Here is a 21,290-nt window from a genome sequence, read left to right as displayed (position 1 = left end):
ACAGACTAGGGGTACACTGGGAAATGTTTAACAACCGGCTTCCCAAAACCACACAACACATTTTAAAGTTTAATCTGCAATATTAACACTTTTCTCATGTGCTGTCAACCTCCAAACAGAAAAATGATAGATCAAGACAGTTTTTTCCCCCAGGCGTGGCTATTGTGGGAATTTGTTTTGCTTGTCTAAACAAATTTGTAAAAGGCTTTGAGAGGCAATTGGATGAGCACTGGGTTGGGAAGACCTGTGTTCAAATTCAGCCTTAGCTACTTACCAGTTATATGATGCTGGGTGTTTAAATCTCTTTCTGTCTCAGTTTCCCCAATTGTAAAATAGGGATAATAACAGAACCTCCCTTCTAGGGCTGTTGTGAGGATCAAGTGAGATCATGTTTGTAAAGTACATGGTCAGCACATTACCTGGCACACAGTAGGTGCTTCATAAATGCTCATTTAAACATGAAAGTTTTGTTTTTCTTGCTTTCTCATGGGGGCAGAGGGAGATGGGGAGGAGAGAATTCAGAGCTGAAAATAAAATAAAATGTAAAAAATTCTTTCCATCATTTCCTCAGTTCTAAACAAAATCAAGCCCCAACGTCTGGATTCTGCAGATTTCTGAGGCGTCAATGCTTATGCTGGACATTTAACGATGGGCTCTCCAGCTAGTTCGAGTTGTCTGCAGCTCCCATCCTTCCCTAGCACAGCCCCTCGCTCCTAGTGGGTTTATTGACTCACTCTACCCAGTCTGCTGCCAATGGGTATTCCTCTTGCCGGTCCCCTTCTTGCTCCGCCATCCCTCTCCGCCCTCCCCACCCCTGCCTTCCCTTCAGGATCAAACATCCAGACGTGTCCCCCAAGCTTCAGGTTTATTATAAACATAGAAACTCCCACAAAAATCAGGAATGATTTTGCCCTTTTCCTTCTCCCAAAGCAAACACCCAGCCCCACATGCCCCTTTAAGCTCGGGGTGCCACGCGGGGCTCAGGAGCCACGAGACCTCCTGGCGATGATGTCAGGAGAACTGGAAGGGCTGCCAGAGTGGGTGCCTGGAGGCCCCCCTTCCAGAGGTCTCCCGGTCAGGGAGCCCCAGTCGGTCTAGAGTGTGCAGAGCTGCAGCGGCGATGGAATGTCTGCCCATGGGCAGAACGAAACACACCGGGCAGAAGATCCTGGAGGCCCAGCTCCGGCACCCAAGGCCCCGGCTCCTCCCAGGCGTCTCTCTCGGGCCCCTGAGGGGACTCCTGTGTCCCTGGCAGAGAGCTGCTTTGGCTGCGACCAGGGGCCCTGATGATGCTTCCTGCAGAGAGCGGCTCAGGGCCAGGCTGTCTGGGACTCGGGCATTGCAGAGCTCTGAGCTGGGCAGCCCTAAAGGAAAGAGGCAGCCATTCCTTTACCAAAAGAATGCCTCCAAGCCAACCGAGGCAGAGAGAAAGACCAGGTTAGGCTGCTTCCCAGTGTCGAGAGAGCAGGGGCTTTCCCGGAATGTGGGAAGTCCCCATGGGTGACCGCCCGGGCCATGGCCGTCCTCAGAATCCTCTGAGTCAGAGAAGAGGCCGTGGAACCCTGCTCGGGCCGCGTCGGCCACGATTGGCCTAGACGTTGGTCTCCAGCTCGTTGATCTCGATGGTGCAATGGTCAGTGCTCGGCAGGGACGGAGCGGGCTCGTCGTCTTGTTCCACTTGCACAGGGACGTGGTGAGAGAGAAGCGCCGTGTCCAGGGCTGGCCCGTGGGCCCCCGTCATGCTTTTCACACAGCCGTTCCTCTGGGAGGCCACGATCTCTTCCAGGCTGACCGGTTTGGTGTCGCACGGCGGTGGCTTCTGGCCCTGGAGGGACAGAACGGGAGCTTTGGCGGGGCAGACACGGAGGGAGCAGCCTTGTTCGGCCCGGCTCCAGAGGACAGAAGCAGGGGCCGAGGGAAGGCCCGGTACAAGGAAGCGGAGCTGCACCCCAGGCTAGAACGGATGGCCTGGGGAGGTAATGAGCTTCCTCTACCACCGCAGGCCTTCCAGCAAGCGCTTTGTCTCGGTCAGTACAGGTCGGGCTGGCAGCTCCCAGATCCTGCAGCTGGGAAGAACTGCCATCCCCGAGGAGCCGAGAGAGGGCAGGAGGAGCCCCCTCAGCCCGGGAGCTGGAAACCCGCCACCCGCTTCTTATTCTACTTCGGATGCACCGGGGGACCTGGACGAGCCACTTCTGACTCTCCGGGCCTCCGTTTCCTTCTCTGTCGAATAGGAGCGACGGCACCTGCCTAGGCACGGGGCAGACGAGTGGATCGTGTAAGGGAGCCTCTCGGGAGGCCCCGCAGTCCATGACGGAATCCCCGCTGTCTGAGCCGGGATGGGGCCCCCGAGGGCACCTGGACCAGCCCTAGATCTGAGCGAGAACCTCTTCTACAAGGCCTGAAGGATTCTGGGGTCCCCTTCAAGCAGGCCATGGCCTTCGGGGGAGCTCCGCGGCTGAGTTTCCCCCTTCCTCTTTTCTCCTCTCTCATCCCTGAATTCCCAGCTAACTTGGGTGCTGCTCCGCCATCACGCTAAGGCTGGAGGCGGCGATGGTGGCATCTTTGCCAAGAAAACCCCCCAGAGGTCACGGCCGGCCGGCCACCCCTGAAACGGCCACACGAGAGAAGCCTCTCTTAACGTAGCCTCCCGCTTCTCCGAATCCCCCAACGAGGCCACGTGGCCCACGAGGACGGCCTCGCAGCGGGAGCTCCGGGAATGTTCCTTCGACCCTGCTCTCGTGTCGGGTGTTAAACTTCTGGAATCTCGTCCTCATCTATTGTCTCATCTGGGCCCAGAACAGCCCGACGTGGCTGGGAGGCATAAACACTCCCATTTGACAGAGAAGTCAACTGAGGCCCAGAGAAAAGCGACGCGTCCAAGATCACGTAGCCAAGAGGTAACAGAGTCTGGGTTAGACTTCTAGTCTGATTCTCAGCTCCATGCTCTGACCACTACCCCACACTGCCTTTATGGACGTGTAGCTATTATTAATTTTTTAAAAAATCCTTACTTTTTATCCTGGAAGCAATACTGTGTATCGGTTCCAAGGCAGAAGAGCAGTGAGGGCTAGGCAATGCGGGCTAAGTGACTTCCCTGGGTCCCACCAGCTAGGAAATAGCTGAGACCGGATTTGAACCCAAGATCTTCCATCTCTAGGCCTGGCTCTCAATCCACTGAGCCACCTAGATGCCCCCACAACTGTTTTTTTAAACTCTTACCTTCCGTCTTAGAATCAATATTGTATATTGGGTGTTTAAAGGCTAGGCAGTGGGGGCTAAGTGACTTGCCCAGGGTCACACCGCTGGGAAGTGTCTGAGGCCAGATTTGAACCCAGGACCTCCCATCTCCAGCCACTGAACCACCCAGCTGCCCCCATAACTATTATTTTTTAAGGACAAGAAGGAAGGAAGCTTTGATATCATCTAGTCTAACCCATCCATTTTAGAGACGAGCCAGAGGGCCGGACTCGATGGGAGCTGATGGGGCGGCCAGATCTGGGTTCAGGCAGAGGATGGGAGGGAAGAAATTTGAGCCTTTTACCTCTGTGCCCGCATCTCGGGCAAAATCCTTCCGGCAGATGTGAGCCATGATCCCTGCAGCCAGCGCATCGCCCAGGACGTTGATCATGGTCCGGAAACGATCTCTGAGAGGACGAAGCCGGGATTTCAGTGGGGAGGGGCGTCCGGGCCAGAGCGCCGGCCCCAGGCGTCCGGGCGGCCCCGGCAGCAGAGCTCTTGCCCGTCTGGGCTAAAACGGTCTGCCAAGCTAATGAACAGGACCAGTAGCATGGCGAGGGGCAGGGAGGAGAGCCTCGAGCCTCCCGAGGACAACCCTGGCTAAGGCACTTAGAAGTAATGGTTTGCTGACCACTGGTGGGCTAATTCCAAACTTTTTGCTCTTTGAAGCAGGCTGGACAATAGATCCTCTTGGGGAGGCCTCGTGAGCCCTCCTTCCTGATTAAAAGTAGCCTCCAAAGGGATGGCCGGACTTTCAGACACTGAGACTCACTCTTAGGGAGACATTTTGGGACCAAGAAGACATTCCCAGAACCCAGCAAAGTCCCCTGCAGGAACCTGGATCATCCCTCGGTGGGCTGGACAAAGCCGAAAGGGCAGACAGAGGCCCTAAGGGTCTCCGGCCATGACTACGCCTCCCCCCACTCCGGAGTCCCCCGGAGGACTCTCCCTCCCCCTGCCAAGGGGACTGGGTGACTCACAGGGCCCAGTCCACAGCAATGATGAGTGTGATGTCATCAGTGGGCAGCCCCACGGAGGTGAGCACGATGACCATAGTGACGAGCCCTGCCTGTGGGATCCCTGCTGCCCCAATGCTGGCCGCTGTGGCTGTGATGCTACAGTAGGGAGAGGGAATAGAGGGAGAGGGGGGACACAAGGCCAGGGCCCATCAGCGAGTCCAGCTCTCTCTCAGGGGCCCATGATCTTGGACTCTCGGGGTTCCTGACCTCTGACCCCAGGCCCCCCGAGAGAAGAGGGAAGAAAGGTTCAGAGAGGGCTGCCGAGGACTGGGTCGGCACAGAGTCACGGCCCGCCCTTCTGGGGTTCTCTGGGTGAAGGCCTCCCAGGGCAGCCAAAGGCCAAGACCCTCCTGGGAAATACAAGGAAAGGCACCCACATGGCTTGGATGATGACAATAATAATAATAATTGCTATAATTACATTCTAATAGTATAATGGAACTCCATTTTAGCCACCTGCGATCGCCCCTAGAACACTGAATATGAAGAGTAATAGCAGGATAGAGAATTGGCTCAGAACCATTTTCTTCATCAAATGAACTCCATCAAAAAAGATAAGAATGAGAAAATCATCATAATGATCATAACTCTTATTTCCCGAATGCTTTCAGGTTTACGGACCCCTTTCCTCATGGCTCTAGGACAGAGGAACTAGGAAGATTATTGGCCCCCTTTTAGAGAACCAGAACCTGAGACTCCGAGAAACTGCCTGCCTGCCTGTGGTCTTTGCTAGTAAGAATCAATAGAGAGAACGACTATGAGGTGGGTTCAAATATTGCTTCTGTCACACACTCCCTAGGTAAACCTGATAAGTCTCCTAACCTCTCTGGGTCTCAGTTTCCCCATCTGTAAAATCAGAGCTTTGAAGGAGCTGGGCAGTTAGGTCCCCTTCCAGGACAGGCTCTAGGATGCTGTGATGGGCCAAGTGTGACTAGACCCAGGCCCCCTGACTCCAAGGCCAGGCATCTTGGAACCTGAAGCACGGGGAGGTTCATTGACTTGCCTGGGACCTCAAAGCTAGGGAAGCATCCGGGCTGACACCAGGCCCCGGGTCTCCAGGCACCAGAACCACAGCTCTCTGCTACCCCAAGCTGCCAACAGGACTTGGAGAGGAGAGAATCTGCATGGTAGGTGCCCATAAATAGGAGGCCCAGATTCAAATTTGGTCTTTGCTACTAACCATTGGTGTGATCTTGGGGAAGTCCTTTCCCTCTCAGATCTCGGCTTCTTGATCTGTGGAATGATCAGGTTGGTCTGGATAGGTGCTAAGGCCCCTCCTAACTCTGACATTCCCTGTTCTAGGACCCTCTTCCTCTTTGACACTCTCTATTCTAAAGTCCCTCTTAAGCTCTGACATTCCCTGTTCTAGGACCCTCCCCAGCTTTGACATTCCCTGTTCTAAAGCCCCTCTCAGCTCTGACATTCCCTATTCTAGGACCCTCTTCCTCTTTGACTCTCTATTCTAAAGTCCCTTTTAGCTCAGCTTTGACACTCTCTGTTCTAAAATTCCTCTCAGCTCTGACACTACCTGCTCTAGGACCCTTCCCAGTTCTGACATTCCCTGTTCTAAGCTGTCCAACAGCTCTGACATTTTCTGTTCTAAAACCTCTCTCAGCAATGAAATTCCCTGTTCTAAGGCCCCTCCCAGCTCTGGTATTACCCTTCAAAGGTCTTTCCCAGTTCTAAGGCTCATATTCTAAGGTTCCTTCCTTCCTTTACAGACTCTATTCTAAGCTCCCTTCTGGATCTCCCACTCTGTTTTCTACTGTTTCTTTCAGTTGCTTTTAGATAGTTTCTAGTTCTGACATTCTCAGCCTAAAGCCTCATCTAGTTTTAACCCTCAAGTTATACGTTCTAAAAGGTTCCATTCTTAGGTCCTTTCTAGCTTTGGCATTTTATGTTCTAAGGCCCTCTCCAGCTCTAACATTCTGTGTTCTGTGTTCTAGGTCTCTGCCATCTCTAACATTGTGTGGTTCCATGGTCTGCCGTAGTGGAGAGTGAAAGGGATTTAGACCCTCCCTCTCCTTCCTCCCCCCTCCCTCCTTTCCTCGTGCCCTGGGGTCAGGGCTGGGGCTTGGCACCTGATGGTGATGATCTGGCCAAAGTCTAGCTCATAGTTGTTGACTTGGGCGATGAAGATGGCTGCCACGGCTTCATAGAGGGCCGTCCCGTCCATGTTGATGGTTGCACCCACGGGGAGCACAAAGCGGGCAATGCGCCGGTCGATGTGGTTGTTTTCCAGCAGGCACTTGAAGGTGATGGGTAGAGTGGCTGAGCTATGGAAAGAAGCAAGCTTTGAGCTCCCCTGAGCTCCCCAGGCACCCACTCTGGAGCTGGGAGGGGGAGTTCAGGGCCCCCCGGCCTTAACAGGCTCTTTGGCTTGGCTCCTCGAGGGCGCTTCAGGGCTCTTTGGGTTTCTGAACTAAACTGGCCTTTGCTTCTTTGAACTCAAGTCTATGGTCTGACCTATTAAGATTTTCCTGGAGCCCGATTCTATTGTCCAGCGGGTTGTCTTCCTTCTGAGCTTGGGGTTGTTTCTTCTACAGCTTCATTTAAAGTTCTTCACAAAGCCAGTGACAAGTATAGACCCCTCCTCAGTTCTACCTCTTACAGTTCCCTTGTTTCCTTCAAACATCGGCACACGATACCCCTCTCCCACCTTGTCTCTCTTGGGAAATTAACCTGTATTTACTGCGTGTTTTGTTTGTCCTCTTATGAATAAACGTCGTTTCTCCTGAAAGGATGTCATCTCCTTGGGCAGCCATAGCTTCATTTTGGTCTTTATGTCCCCAGTATTAGCACCGTGTTAGGCATACAGTGGGTACACGAGACAACTTTGTGGATTGGCTCTAATAATCTGTGTTCTAAGGGAATAAAATGGTATCCTCTAATATTAAATTTTAAGGTTCCCCTCCTCTCTTTGACCCTGACATTCTATGTTCTAAGTGCCCTCGAAGCTCTGAAATTCTATATTCTTAACTTCCTCTTGACTCTAACATTCCAGGTTTTAGGCCCCTCCCAACGCTGACGTTTTGTATTCTAAGGTCCCTTTTCCATTCTATATTCTAAGCTCCCTCCCATCTCTGTTCTAAGCTCTTCCATCTCTAACATTCAATGTTCTAAGGCCTTTCTCAGCTCTGACATCCCTGTTCTAAGCTCTTCCATCTCTAACATTCGATGTTCTAAGACTGTTCTCAGCTCTGACATCCCCTGTTCTAAGCTCTTCCATCTCTAACATTCAGTGTTCTAAGGCTTCTCTTAGCTCTGACATCCCCTGTTCTCAGGCTCTTCCATCTCTAACATTCAGTGTTCTAAGGCCTCTCTCAGCTCTGCCCTTCTCTGTTCTAAGGTCCATTCCATGCCCCTCCCCAGCTCTGTCCCTCTTGCAGTCTAGGCGTTGCGGTCTGAAGCCACAGGCCAGGGTGGTGGTTGCTCTGGCAGGGAGGCCGCCTTTAACCAGGCCCAGATGCCTGGGTCTAACGAGGCCAGGCCTTGAGTCAGGCCAGGCTCCTCTGGAGATGGCTCTGCTGCGAGCTCAGCCTAGCCGCAGCCTCTTAGCCGCACCCCAATCAGGAGAAACCTCTCCCTCCGGCCCGGAGCCCCCCCGGCCCTCGCTCCATTCCAGCTCTATCTCGTGACTTGGCACGAGAGGATTCTGGTTCCGTCTGTCTCGCTGCCTTCTAGCTGTGGCCTCAGGGGAATTGCTTTTCCCTGGGCTTTATTTTCCTCTCTAAACGGGGGAAGCGAGAGGGTGGACCGAGGTGGCCTGGAGGCCGTTACTAGCTCCCTCGGGAAGGGCCCTCGCTGGCTCCGAGGGGCCCTCTCGGGTCTGGGAATAGAAGAAAAGACGGGCTCTTCCAATGGCAGGGTTGACCCTCTCCAGGAATGGATGGGCGACTCATGAGTGACATTTGAACTCAGGACCGCTCGTTCCAGGCTGAGGACTGCGAAGATTGAGCTGCGGGCTCCATGCCAGGTGGGTGGAAGGAAGGCTCTCATGGCAACACCCCCAGATGTGTCAGAGCAGCTCAGTGACAGGCTAGAGCCAAGCCTGAAATTTTCAGGGCGACCCTTTCACTCAGAAGGGGCCAAACACGGAAATCAAGGCCAGATTCGGTGTTCTGTGAATTGTCTTAAGAAGGTCTTCCTAGCGTGGCTCAAAGTGTCCGGCGCCTTCGCCCCCACCCCCGGGCGTTGATCCGGGAGGCTTTTTGGAGGCAGATGAGACTAGAGGTCAGGGGAGACCCAACACCAAAGACTGTGCCAGGGTGAAACGGGCTGCCCAGACGCCTGGGGCTTTTGCTCCTCGGAGGGCCCCCCGGCCATGGGGTACATCCGACGGCTGGTGAGATCCCTTCCGGCTCCGAGATTCTAGATTCTTGTGATTCTGATTCTCCGATCCAGAGAACTGCGGGTCAAACCATGCCGTGGTCCGGAGACAGACTGCCTTCTGCCCTCTCCCCGCCGAGGCCCCCCAAACTCTGCCCGGGGCCTGGTCTCAAGGGCTCAGCCCCAAATGGCTTGGGAGAGGCTGCCCTTTGCAGCCAAGACTCGCCCCCCGCGAGGCTGTCCAAGAGGAGAAGACGGCAGGCGGCGGCTCGTCGCCGACCACCCAATAGATTGCTCGTCCCAAGTCCCCCCCCAGAGAGGAGTGAAGGACGGGCCTCGGCGGGCTCCGTCCCAATGGGGAGGGCAGGACCATGAAAAGAAAAAAGGCCCCCAAACCCTCGTCAGGCAGGCACTCAACACGCACCCATTCATTAAGGCTTCCCTACAGTGTTCTAAGCACGCCCGGGTGGAGGTAAGGAGCCTCCTGCTAGAAGCAGCAAGACGAGGCCAAGCTCCAAGACCCTCCTCTCATTCGCTGCTTCTAACATGTGGGCCAGCTGGGGTTCCAAGTCAGGGTCGGGGCTCCCGGAGTCCAAGAGCCTCCGATTCCTGCAACGCCACCATCCAGGGATTTTTAAACTCTCACCTTCCCTCTTAGAACCATACCATGGATTAGTGCCAAGGCAGGAGATCAGGAAGGCGAGGCGATAGGTGCTGAGGTCGGATTTGAACCCAGGACCTCCCATCTCTAGGCCCGGCTCTCCATCCGCTGAGCCATCTACCTGCCCCCGCGCCCCCCCAGGGGTGTTTTAAGTCTGGGGTTCTACCTGGAAGAGGTGGCCAAGGCGATGAGCAAGGCTTGAAGGACTCCCCGGATGAAGACGATGGGGTTCTTCTTGGTGATGACGAAGTAGAGCATGGGCAGGATGAGGAGTCCGTGCACCACCAGGCCGCAGACCACGGTGACAGCATAGAAGCCCAGCTTCTTCCCGATGGCCGAGGGGTCATCCATCTCCAAGATCTTCCCAGCAATGAGGAAGACGATGCCGAAGGGGAAGTACCTGCGAACAGGGCGGAGGCTTCTCATTCCAGGGCCTCCAACGCTCTCCTCAGGCACCACCTCCCAGGGCGGCCTTCTCCGGCCATCCCCTGACCGTCCGAGGCTCTGGACACCCCCCGGAGCCCCTGCCTAGAGCAGGCCTCGTGTTAACTGGTTTTATTTTTTAACAGAAAGTGGGGAAAGAATCTCTGAAAGGGGATTGTGAGAGCCAGGAGGAGCCTTAGAGCAAAGGATAGCCGGGAGGTGGCCATTACAAGCACGGTTAGTCCCCATTTTACTGCTGAAGAAACTGAGGCACAGCAGCTTCGGTGTCATTCACGAAGGGTCAGCGTCCCACTCACCACACAGCCACGGCCACGATCTTCATGACGGACTCGTTCAGGCACTGGCAGAAGCTGACCAGGGGCGCCCCGCTGTCTCCCATGCGGCCCAGCATGATCCCTGCAGCAGACCCAGGCGTCCGGGGAGGCAGAGAGAGAACACACGCACACACACACACACACACACACACACGTGTCACTTCGGCTGGCATTTCCACGTGCCTGACCTCTTCCTCTCACGCTCTCGTGTTCCCATTTTACATACTTTATCTCACTGGAGCCTCACAACGCTGTGAAGTTGGCGCTATAGTGTTCCCATTTTACAGATCGGGAAACTAAGGCTGGAAGACTTTGAGGGGCCGGCCCAAGGTCGGCAGATAGGATTCGAACCTGGATATTCCTGACCCCGGGTCCGGGGCTCTGTGTATCTTCTGTCACCCTCCCTGTCCTAGAGAGGCACACACACACACACACACACACACACACGCACGTGACATGCACACACGAATCAAGGCACAGATATGTGCATCTAGACATGCCTCTCCACATAGAAATACACACAAAGCTCCTGGCACACACCTGTAAGCCTGTGGACACACAGATACAGAAGGGAGCCCTGGATTTGGGGTCAGGAGCCTTGGGATGTGACTACCCCTGACGGTTTGACCTTGGTCAAGTCAATTCCCCTCTTGGGGGGGGAGGATTATCGAGGGATTGGACCAGGGGAGCACGGAACGATGGCTTAGAATCTAGAACCTATATGACGCTTCTGGTTCTAGACGGACAATATTCATCTCTCCAGAGACACACAAGTACACAAGCATCCAGACACACACATGCCCGTGTGTACCCCATTCCCCACCCCCCAGGCACACACACGCAGAGGCCCCCCGTCTCTGGCTCTGGTTGGTGCTTCTGGTCCTCGGGGTTCTCTTCCTTCCCAGGACCTCCCCAGGCTCGCTCAGGGCTCAGTAAAGCGCTCTGTGATCACTCTGGCAGGGCACAGGGATTCGGAGGAAGCGGGGCATTGGGGGAGCCAGCTGGGAATGCAGACGCCCAGAGAGGGAACACCCGAGCTGCTCCTCCGCACCCTTGAGGAGCCTCATACAGCCTCGAAGATGCCAATGCTACGTCTTGGGGCAGCCCACTCCACTCTGGAGCCATCTCTCTGTTTTACATTTATGGAGGGGAGTCTCTAAATGGAAAACCTTTATTAATTCCTTTGTTTTTACAACTCCTAATTTCCAAATATGTCCTTCCTTCCCTCCTCTATCCAGAGAACCATGTCTTGGGATAAAGAATAAAAAGAGAAGAAAGGCTGGAGCTGTTTAGTAAAAAGCACCAATCCTTCCACTGACTCCAACTATCCATAAAGCGTTCCACACACCTGGTCCCTCACCTCCTCAAAGACGAGAAGGAGGGCGATATTTCTTTTTTTCCCCCCAAGGCTAAGTTTAATCATTATCATGACACGTTTAATTTGGGTCTTGTGGTTCTTTCCCTGGTGTAACCATTGGGCATGTTGCTTTTCTGGTTTTGCTTATTTCATTTTTTATTAATTCAGGAAATCTTCCCAGACTTCTCTTCATATCCTCTCTTCTCGTGCTGCAGTAATATTTTATTACGTTCATGCTCCATAACTTGATCGGGCACTCCCCGGTGGATGGCCACCTTTTTTGCTTCCAGTTCTTTGCTCTGACAAGAAGTGTTGCTATCACTGTTTTGGCATATTTTGGCTTTCCTTTTTGCTCTGTGGGACTTATGCCATGCAGTGGAATCTCTGTTTTAAAGATTGTGGATGATCTACCCTCTTCATAGCCTCTTCCAAATGGCTTTCCACAATTGGACCAATTCATAATTCTGCCGTTAGTGTGCTTGTCCTTCCCACAAGCAAGCCCTCCAAATTCCCCACTTTAATCCTCTTTGCCAATTATCTGGGGCTGAAGTAAAATTTCAGGGTTGTTTGAATTTACATTTCTCTCTTTTTAAACCCTTTTCTTCTGTCTTAGAATCAATTCTAAGTGTCGATTTCAAGACAGAAGAGTGGAAAGAGCTAGGAAGGTTAAGTGACTTGCCCAGAGTCACACCGCTAAGCCAGTAAGTATCTGAGGCCATATTTGAACCCAGGATCTCCCGTCTCTAGACCTGGCTCTCAATCGACTGAACTACCTAGCTGTCCCTTATATTCCTCTTCTAGTAATTTGGAAAAATCTTTCATATGGTTGCTCACAGTTGTGTTTTTGCTTTTGAAAACAGAATTTTTATTCATACCTTTTGCCCATTTATATAGCCATTTGGGAATGATTCTTATTCTATATTTATTTGTTTTTATTTTCTATATGCATTGTCAATTAGTCCCTTATCAGAGATATTTAACACAGAGACTTATTCCTTGTTATCCTAGATGTGTTGATTTTGTTCATGCAAAAACATTTGCATTTCATTAAATCAAAACTAGTTTCCTTTGTAAAAAATATCCCTTTATCCCTTTTAATGGTAAAAATTCTCCAGACAATGAGTGTAAAAGGCTCTTGATGTGATTATCTAATTTTAAAAAATAGCAAGATCTTTATATTAGCCAGCTGACATGTCCATTTTGTGCTTATAGTGGTACATGGTATAGGATGTTGGTGTGCATTTAACTTCTGCCAAACTACTTTCTGCTTTTCTTAGTTCTTGTCAAATAGGGAGCTCTTCAACAAGTCATTTATATTCTCAGACTTACTGAGCACTGTTATTGAGGTTAATTGTTTCTTCCTTTTCTAGTCTGTCTTTTTTACTTTTCTGTCTTTTTTCCCCCCTAAACTAGTACCAAAGAGTTTTGATGATTATTGCTTTATTGTATAATTTGATGTTTGGAAGTGTTATTTCTCTGCCATTCCTAGTTCCTAAATTATTAAGACCATGGAAATCTGAACTTTTTATTTCCCAAATGAATTTTGTTATTTTCTATAAAGTATCTCTTTGATAATTTGATAGAGCACTAATCTATGAATAGGTTTAGGCATTATTTTTATTGTATCATCAATGTCCAGCCATCATCACTGACTAGCCTTCCAATTATTTAACTTGTTCTTTATTTCTCTAAACATTTAACACGGGAGATTCCAAGATATTTTATGCATTTTATAGTTTTCACTGAGATTTCCTTTCTGTTATTTTTTTCTAGATTTTCTTATTATATTTAGAAATGCTATTGGTTTCATGGGTTTATTTTGTATCCTGAAAGTTTACTGATGCAACTACTCATTCTAATTAATATATTTTTGCTGATTTTCTGCGTTTTTATATATAAACTATCATGTCAGTCAATAGGGATAGTTTTTATCTTCTATTTTACTATGTTTATACCTTTAATTTCTCCTATTTCATTGTCATTGCTAGAATTTCTAGCATTACTTCAAATACTGGTGGAGAAAGTGGGCATGATTACTTTACTTCTGTATCTATTGGGAAAGTTTCTAGAGGCTTCCCACTGCATATAAGATTTGGGGTTTAAATGTTTATTATCATATTAAGGTGATGTATCTATTCCTTTGCTTTGTTGGGTTTTTAGCATAAATAAGTGTTATACTTTGTCAAAGGCTTTTCCTGCATCTATTGATATGACTATGAATCCTTTTCAAGTTATCTGAGCCAGGTTATCATTATCCCAGCATAAAGGTGGGTGTGTACCTTCACTCTAATTAAGGCCTAAACATCTTAATTGAATCAATCAACCAACCAAGCAAAAATAAATGAGCATGGGGGCAGCTGGGTAGCTCAGTGGAGTGAGAGTCAGGCCTAGAGACAGGAGGTCCTAGGTTCAAACCTGGCCTCAGACACTTCCCAGCTGTGTGACCCTGGGCAAGTCACTTGACCCCCATTGCCTACCCTTACCACTCTTCCACCTATGAGACAATACACTGAAATTAAGGGTTTAAAAAAAATAAATGAGCATGAATAAGTTCTTAACTAACTTGAAAGGATCATAAGGGCATTGGACCAAAAATAAGTTATATTGGATAGGAAATATCTAATGATTGGTTTAACAGAATTAGTAACATCCTAAAAGGCTGTGGATAAAACAGGAAAACAGTTCAGAATCACACATTCTAGCAGCAATACAGTTGGGTAGTCATTAAATCCAGTGGTGAAGACTCCTGAAGGAGAATTGCCCTTAGGAGGCATGGTGTCTTTTTTTCTTCTTGACCCTCCCCACACTGACAGGTGAACTTGAAAGAGCTGGGTTTCCTATCAGCATCACTAAGTATTCTCAAGATGCAGTGGCTAATGGCAACTGGGAGAAATACTAAAAACAAACTAGACATATCTAGGAAAGGTAGCTTTAGAACTCCACAAGGGCATGGATCCTTGGAGTCCAATAGAGAGTTAAAATGATTATTATTATTAACTATTATTACTAATTAATAATATTAGCTATAACACCTAAAGGGAGTTTCATGAAGATTCCATTGAGTGAAAAAACAAGTTCTAATAATCAGGAACGATGGATCTATTCTTTGGTTATGTATACTCTCTAAGTTTGAGCCCATTCTTCTCAGGACCTTGTGTATTTAAGGTGAAATATTGAATACTCTAAAAGCTAATTCCATCTGTGAAAACCTGGCTACTCTCAGCAATGCAATGATCTGGGACAATCCTGAAAGACTAGTAGAGATTGTTTTCATTTTATGTATGATTATCCTGAGAGGCCAGCAGAATGCCTAGCATACAGTAGGTGTTTAATAAATGCTTACTGATTGATTGGTTGATCCAGCTCCATCCCACTCTCTTTTTAAAATCTAAATTCAAGGGCAAGCTGGGGTATTAACATCATTGGCAATGAGATGATGGGGGTTAATTCAGTGAAACCCAGGACTTACAAAGGACACATCCCAATGTCAGAAGGGAGACTATATCTCTGTTAATTTGGTTAGCCAAGAGTTAGCATTATCAGAGAAACTTTACTACCCCTCCTTAAGGATATGAGAGGGATTTTTAAAAATTTAATTTTGCTTTACTTTTTTTCTTTCAAGTAATGATCATTTATTTTCTCTCCTTTACCTCCTAATCAGACAACAAAAAGGAACAAAGAAAATCCTTGTAACAAATATGTAGTCAAGCAAGGCACATTCCTTCATTAACTACGTCCGATAATGTATGCCTCATTTTGCACTTTGTGTTCGTTACTCGTCTGTCAAAAGGTGGGTAGCACATTTCACCAGCAGGCCTTTGGAAACATGGCTCGTCATTGCATTTTTCAGTCCTTAGGTTTTTCTTTTAAAAAATTGTTTTAGGTCTTTCAAGGTTGTTTTACTTTATGTTATTTTGAACATTTTGCAAATTGTCCTCCTGGTTCTGCTCATTTCACTCTGTATCAGTTCATAAAAATCTTTCCAAGTTAAAAAAAAAAAACCTCTGGGGGCAGCTGGGTAGCTCACTGGATGGAGAGCCAGGCCTAGAGAGGGGAGGTCCTAGGTTCAAGTTTGGCCTCAGACACTTCCCAGCTGTGTGACCCTGGACAAGTCACTTGACCCCCATTGCCTACCCTTACCACTCTTCTGCCTTGGAGCCCAATACACAGTATTGACTCCAAGATGGAAGGTAAAGGTTTAAAAAAACCCAACCAAAAAACCTCTCCATCCCCTTCATTTCTTATAGCATCATAGTATTCCATTACACTCATATATCATAGCTTATTTAACTATTCCCCAGTTGATGGGCACTTCCTCAGTTTCCAATTCTTTTGCCATAAATGTACTTGTACATATGTGCCTTTTCCTCTTTCTTTGATAGAAGAAGAATTTGAGAAGGTTTTACCTGGAATTTCCCAAGAATAGCTTTTACACAGAGAATATACGAGCTGGGAAGGACCTTAGAATTTGGAATGTCAGAGCAGGGAACAGAGAATAATAGAAAACGTTAGAACTGGGAAGGCCGTCACTGAGGATCTAGACCAGACCCTTCATTCTTTGGGTGAGGCCTGGGGAGAAGTGACTCCCTCAAGGCTAGTAACCTTAAGTTGGACACAGGGCAAACCTCATTTCTCCTAGCCCTGCGCTCTTTTGGGGAACCCAGTGTAGCCAGGTCTGACTTTTTACTCTCCCAGCCCTGCCTTTAAGAGATGAAGCCTCCTGGGAAGGTCGCCCCTGCGCCCAGCTGGAGGACACCTACCCATAGTGGCCGAGAAGATGACGATCCCCAGCACATTCATGCCGTCGCTCGTGCCCGGCTCGGACTTGTACACCACCTCTGGGGGAGGCGTGAGGTCCAGGGCGAAGTTCTGTACCTGGGATCCATTCTCCTCCTGGACTCCATAGATGAGGATCCGCTGAGGGGTAGCCTCTGACGTCACTGCCTTGTTGGACTTGACCATGGGAGTGGTCTTGGTGCGGTACTGTTGGATGACACCCCCATCCCCACCATGTCCCAGGAAAGCAGTCAAGGAAGAGGCAAAGGGGAGGCCAGGGAATTGTTACTGGTGGTGCTATGCATACAGCAGGCACTTAATAAATGTCTGTGACACTGAATGATTGTTACTCATGTACAGTCATTATAATAATGATCAATATTAGTATTTAATACTACTAATAAAGAAGCAGCATGGATCTGGTTTCAAATCTTGCCTTAATGACCCTAGGCAAGGTACTTGACTTGTTGGGTCCCCAGAGAATTCCCCAAGACTAAGACATTCAAGCAGATGCTGATCTGAATTGTAGAGGGAATTCCCTTAGCGAGAATTCTCTATGCCAATAAAATCATAGGTTGGGCTAAAAAAATATAACTAATTACAACTTGTGCCTATTATTAGACGTTAAGACATTATTAGAGTTGGCATGGTGTAGTGGAGAGAGAGCTGACTTTCGAGTCAGGAAGACCTGGATTCGAGCCCCACCTTATATGCTAACTATAACCCTGGGAAAGTCCTTTAATTTCTCAGTGCCTCAATTTCTTCATCTGTAAAATGAGAGGATTGATCTCAGTGGCCACTAATTTCCCTACAAGCTCTAAATTAATGATTAATGTAGGCTTTTAAATCAGTAGTTAATGATATCAATGAGAGTGATAATCATTAATGACATGTTATATTAATAAATATAACTATTTATTATACTTAGTCCCTTACTCTTCCCCAGTTTTGATCTTATTTGGTCTTCATATTTGCCCTGTTTCATTAGGTCAGAGATTATTATTCCCACTGGAGAAGCAAGGAAACTGAATCCCATAGAAGGGAAGTGACTTGTCCAGGGTCACACAATATCCCCGAAAGGGAGTCATCCACCTTGTGCCTGAACACTTCCAGTGATGGAGAGTTTGAGGCTGAAAGAGGAAGCTCCTTCTGGTTTTGGACATCTCAAATTGTGAGGATGTTCTATGTTCCACTGTTCAGAGATTTCTCCCAATGTAGCTCCCTTCTTATTCCCTTGACCCCCACCGCGCTGCTCCTCCAACCCAGGCTAATCTGTTCCCTGTTCTCTTTGCCAGCCTTTTGGATATTAGAAGTCAACAATTTTCTGCTCTCCTGGTTGTTCATCCCTACCTCCCTTAACTCATCCTCACGTTCTCAAAGTCCTTACTCCAAGTAGTCAGTGCAGCCAACCCTCTGGGTATAAACTGACCAGGGAGGAGGACAGCGAGACTAGCCTCTCCCTGGTGCTGGATGGTAGATGTTTCTGTGTGCGACCCAAGATGGTATTATTTCTTGGGGCTTCGGGGCCAGACTTTCCAGTTTAGTTCAATTTCACTCAATAAGCATTAAGTGTGTAATAATTTCCAGGCTCTGTCCTAAGTGCTGGGGGACAGAAAGCTAAAAACAAAATGCTTTTGATGGATGTTGAATTTGCGAACTATGAAAAATTCCAGATCTATCAGAAAACCAGATTGGGGAGCAGAATGTAGAGCCGTGGGCAGATGGGACATAGGGCTAAGAAGACGTCGGACTTTGGTTGGAAGTGAGTCTGTGAAGGAGGAACAGATCTGGAGCACTGGGGCTTGAATAAGCAAATGGTCATACCTGGACTCGATGACCATTTCGTGGCAGGGGGAATGGGAAGGAGGGGAGGTTACACAGTAGAAAAGGGTTACACGATGGGAAAGATGAGGGCATTACATGCAAGTGTTGGCATTTTCCCAGTCTGGCCAAGATTGGCCCTATACGACTGTCCTCCTGGGTTCCCTCCCTCTCATCCCATCCCTTTCCATCCCAACACTAACCTACTTACCTGTTTGAAGGTGGCTTCAACTAGGTTTGCAGGAAACATATTCCTAGAGAGAGTGGGAGAGGAAAGGGTGGTCATGGTAAGCCAGGAGAGACCTTCTGCTCAGCCCTTGGCCCCAGAACCACATCTCCATCCTGGCACTGGCAACCTCTGTGGGATAAAGACTCCTTGAGGACAGAGTCTCCGTCTAATGTCATGGGATCTCGGTTTAGAGCTGAATGGGACTTATGGGGTCACCTAGTCCAGCCCTTTCATTTTGGGCCAGAGAACTTGTGTGTCCCCCAAGTCACATGGGTAGGAAGTGGAACTCCCTATCTGTTTGGTGACTGTCCTCTCTTCCTTCAAAGGCCAGGTCGCTTCCTCTTCTCCATGAAGCTTCTCCTGAGCTTAGAGTGACCTTTCCCTTGTTCGGTACTCCTCCATCATTCTGGTAGGGTCTCTCCTTTGTCCCCATGTCTCCCCCCACCTTGCATCAGACTTCTAAGAGGAGTTCAGATTTCCCTCACCCCAATAGACTGTAAACTCCTTGAGGGCAGAGACTATGTTAGTAAGCTCTTGATGAATATTTGTTGATCTGAAATAAGCTGAATGGTGAAGAATTATATCCATGGAAGGTAGGCATGAAGACCTGAGTTCAGATGCTGCCTCAGACACTTAGCTAAGCAAGTCATTTAACTATTGTCTGCCTCAGTTTCCTCATCTGTAAAATGCAGATAATAATAGCACCTACTTCCTAGCGTTGTTGTAAGAATATACTAAAATAACATGTAAAGTGCTCTGTAAGCCCAAATTCTATATAAATCATCTTCATCATTATTATTTTTAAAAATCCTTACCTTCCACCTTAGAATTAATACTGTATATTGTATTAATTAATACTGTATATATCCAAGGCTGAAGAACAGTAAAGGCAAGGCAATCCAGGGTCCAGGGTCACCAACCTAGGAAGTGTCTGAGGCAAGATCTGAACCCAGGACATCCTGTCTCAATCCACTGAGCTGCCTAGCTTCCTCCCCTCCATCATTACTATTATTAGTATTAGTATTTTTAAACCCTTACCTTCCATCTTAGAATCAATACTGTGTATTGGCTCCTTGGCGGAAGAGTGGTAAGGGGTAGGCAATGGGGGTCTAGTGACTTGCCCAGGGTCACCCAGCTGGGAAGTGTCTGAGGCCAGACTTGAACCCAGGACCTCCCCTCTCTAGGCCTGGCTCTCAATCCAGTGAGCTACCCAGTTTCCTCCCCTCCATCATCATGATTATTAGAGTGTTTCTGTGAAGGCCCATCTTTTTGGTTCTACCATTTGGCTGATTCTGCTAGGAGGAACAACAGGTATTTCCCCCCAAGTTTACAAATGTAGGGCCGTAAGAGGCAAGGCAAGGCGATGCCAGCAGGGACTCTGATGGAATAAAGGCTGGTCCCAGGAAAGCTGTGGGAACAAAGGGAAGAGAGAGGAGGGAAGAAAGGGCATCCCCATGGCTACATCCTGCCAGGCTTCAACGTGCCCCTGTCCTCTGGCGAGGCCTCCTGCTCAGGCCGGGCTGGGACGTTTCCTGGCCCGGGCTCGGCGCCGGCTCTTCCAGACCCTTGTGGGAGTGGGTCCAGCCTGCCCCCCGCAGCAGGGTGCCAGAGCCGGCTCTGTTGCTATGGTGACAGAGAAGCCGTTATCCCTCCAGCTTCTCTCCCCAGCTTGACCTCTGGGGGTGGGGCTGGCCATGGGGGTGAGCTCCGTGGCTGGGGGGGGGGCGGGGGGCGGGGGGGGGCCCTTGGCTGGGGTTTCTTTTTCCTATCCCAAGTTTACTATTTTAAGGACATGGTTCTTGTTTCCCCAGTGTGTGACGTCCTATTGTGAATGTTCATAATAATAACAATAAATAACTAATAAAAAAGAGCCCAGACTCTCAAGGGGAGAATGGAGGCTGGGAACGAGCCAAGGCGGACCATTGGAGGCCTTCAGGGAGGCACCGGGAGGCCGTGCGGAGGGCGATGGAGGGCGGCCCCCAGCCGGCTTGTTCAGAGGATAAGACAGAGACAGAGAAGATATTTCGGGGAAAGAGAATGAGCTTCAGACATCGGCTCGCAGATTCAGGCTGGGAACGGATGTTGGAGGCCAGCCCACTCCCAGCCGCTTTCTAGCCGAGAAGATGGAGAATGATTTCTCTAGGGTCGTGTGCTGGGCAGGATCTGAACTCAGGTCTTTCTGATCCCCACGTCCATCCCCCGCCCCCTATTCCTCGCCTTGTTATGCAGATGAGCCGGTGGGCCAGTCCCCAGGCACAGCTCGTGTTCCTCGGTACCGGTACCAGACTTTGCCTGGACCCGCTCAGGCACCAAAAGCCCCGGTGCCGGCTCCTGAGCGAGGATGGCTGGGAACGAGCGAGTCCATTCAGGGCGCTTCAGATCTGGAACTCCAGGGCCAGCCAGGGCCCAGGGGGAGGCTCCGGCATCTCCCTCTCACAGCCAGGCTTCCTGAACAAAGACGGCCTGGTCTGGTTCGCAGAGCTGGAAGAGGCGGGACGGCCCGAGGAAACACTGCTGGCAGCCCCTCCGGACTCCCACCTTGCTGGGGAGAGACGCGCTCCAGACGCTCCTTCCGGGCAGGTTTTAGAAGGTGAGTCATGAGCAGGACACGCCCAGCAGCTCTCCGGAACGGCCTCTGCTCCGGGCGCCAACTGCTGAGGCTCTCTTGGCACGCGCGCGCGGCTGCCCCTTGTCCAGAGACATTGCTCATGGCGGTGGGGAGGGGTCCTCCCGGCCACAGAGCCGAGCGTTCTCCGTGAGGAACGTGCCGTTGCTCTGGAGCATCAGGCTCTGTTCTGGAGGTCGCGTTTCAGGGAGGGCAGCGACTATCTGGAGAACCTCCCGAGGAGGGGAGATTGGGGACCCGGCGATGGGAACAGAGGCTGAAGGAACCTGTCCTAGCATGGAACCGTACAGAACCTTTGCTTACAAGGGGTTTCAGAAGGCAAGCCTGAACGAGATGGCCCTCTTCAATGTCCCCAACCTCTGCTTGATGGGGTGGTAAGCTCACCACTTCTGGAGGAAGGAAGGAAGGAAGGAAGGAAGGAAGGAAGGAAGGAAGGAAGGAAGGAAGGAAGGAAGGAAGGAAGGAAGGAAGGAA

At 49.7% G+C, this 21,290-nt stretch overlaps 1 protein-coding gene across 2 annotated transcripts in view; it reads right to left on the bottom strand.

The window, feature by feature from the left end:
- Nucleotides 1–1,591: 1,591 nt before the first annotated feature.
- SLC1A7 (solute carrier family 1 member 7) overlaps nt 1,592–21,290 on the bottom strand; it is an 85,059-nt gene continuing 65,360 nt past the window's right edge. The window contains exons 4-11 of one of the 2 annotated variants that reach the window (XM_044673519.1): nt 18,173–18,215; nt 16,125–16,347; nt 9,990–10,089; nt 9,416–9,649; nt 6,341–6,535; nt 4,221–4,355; nt 3,545–3,647; nt 1,592–1,825 (exon numbers count right to left, since the gene is read on the bottom strand). In XM_044673519.1, coding sequence (XP_044529454.1) covers nt 1,592–1,825; nt 3,545–3,647; nt 4,221–4,355; nt 6,341–6,535; nt 9,416–9,649; nt 9,990–10,089; nt 16,125–16,347; nt 18,173–18,215 — 1,267 coding nt within the window. The remainder of the gene's footprint in view (nt 1,826–3,544; nt 3,648–4,220; nt 4,356–6,340; nt 6,536–9,415; nt 9,650–9,989; nt 10,090–16,124; nt 16,348–18,172; nt 18,216–21,290) is intronic. The other variant, XM_044673520.1, reaches the window with a different exon arrangement.

This window comes from Gracilinanus agilis, chromosome 4, assembly GCF_016433145.1.
Source record: "Gracilinanus agilis isolate LMUSP501 chromosome 4, AgileGrace, whole genome shotgun sequence".
NCBI classification, from domain to species: domain Eukaryota; kingdom Metazoa; phylum Chordata; class Mammalia; order Didelphimorphia; family Didelphidae; genus Gracilinanus; species Gracilinanus agilis.
Note: the sequence above shows the minus strand (reverse complement) of the source record. Positions and strands in the feature narration are given on the sequence as shown.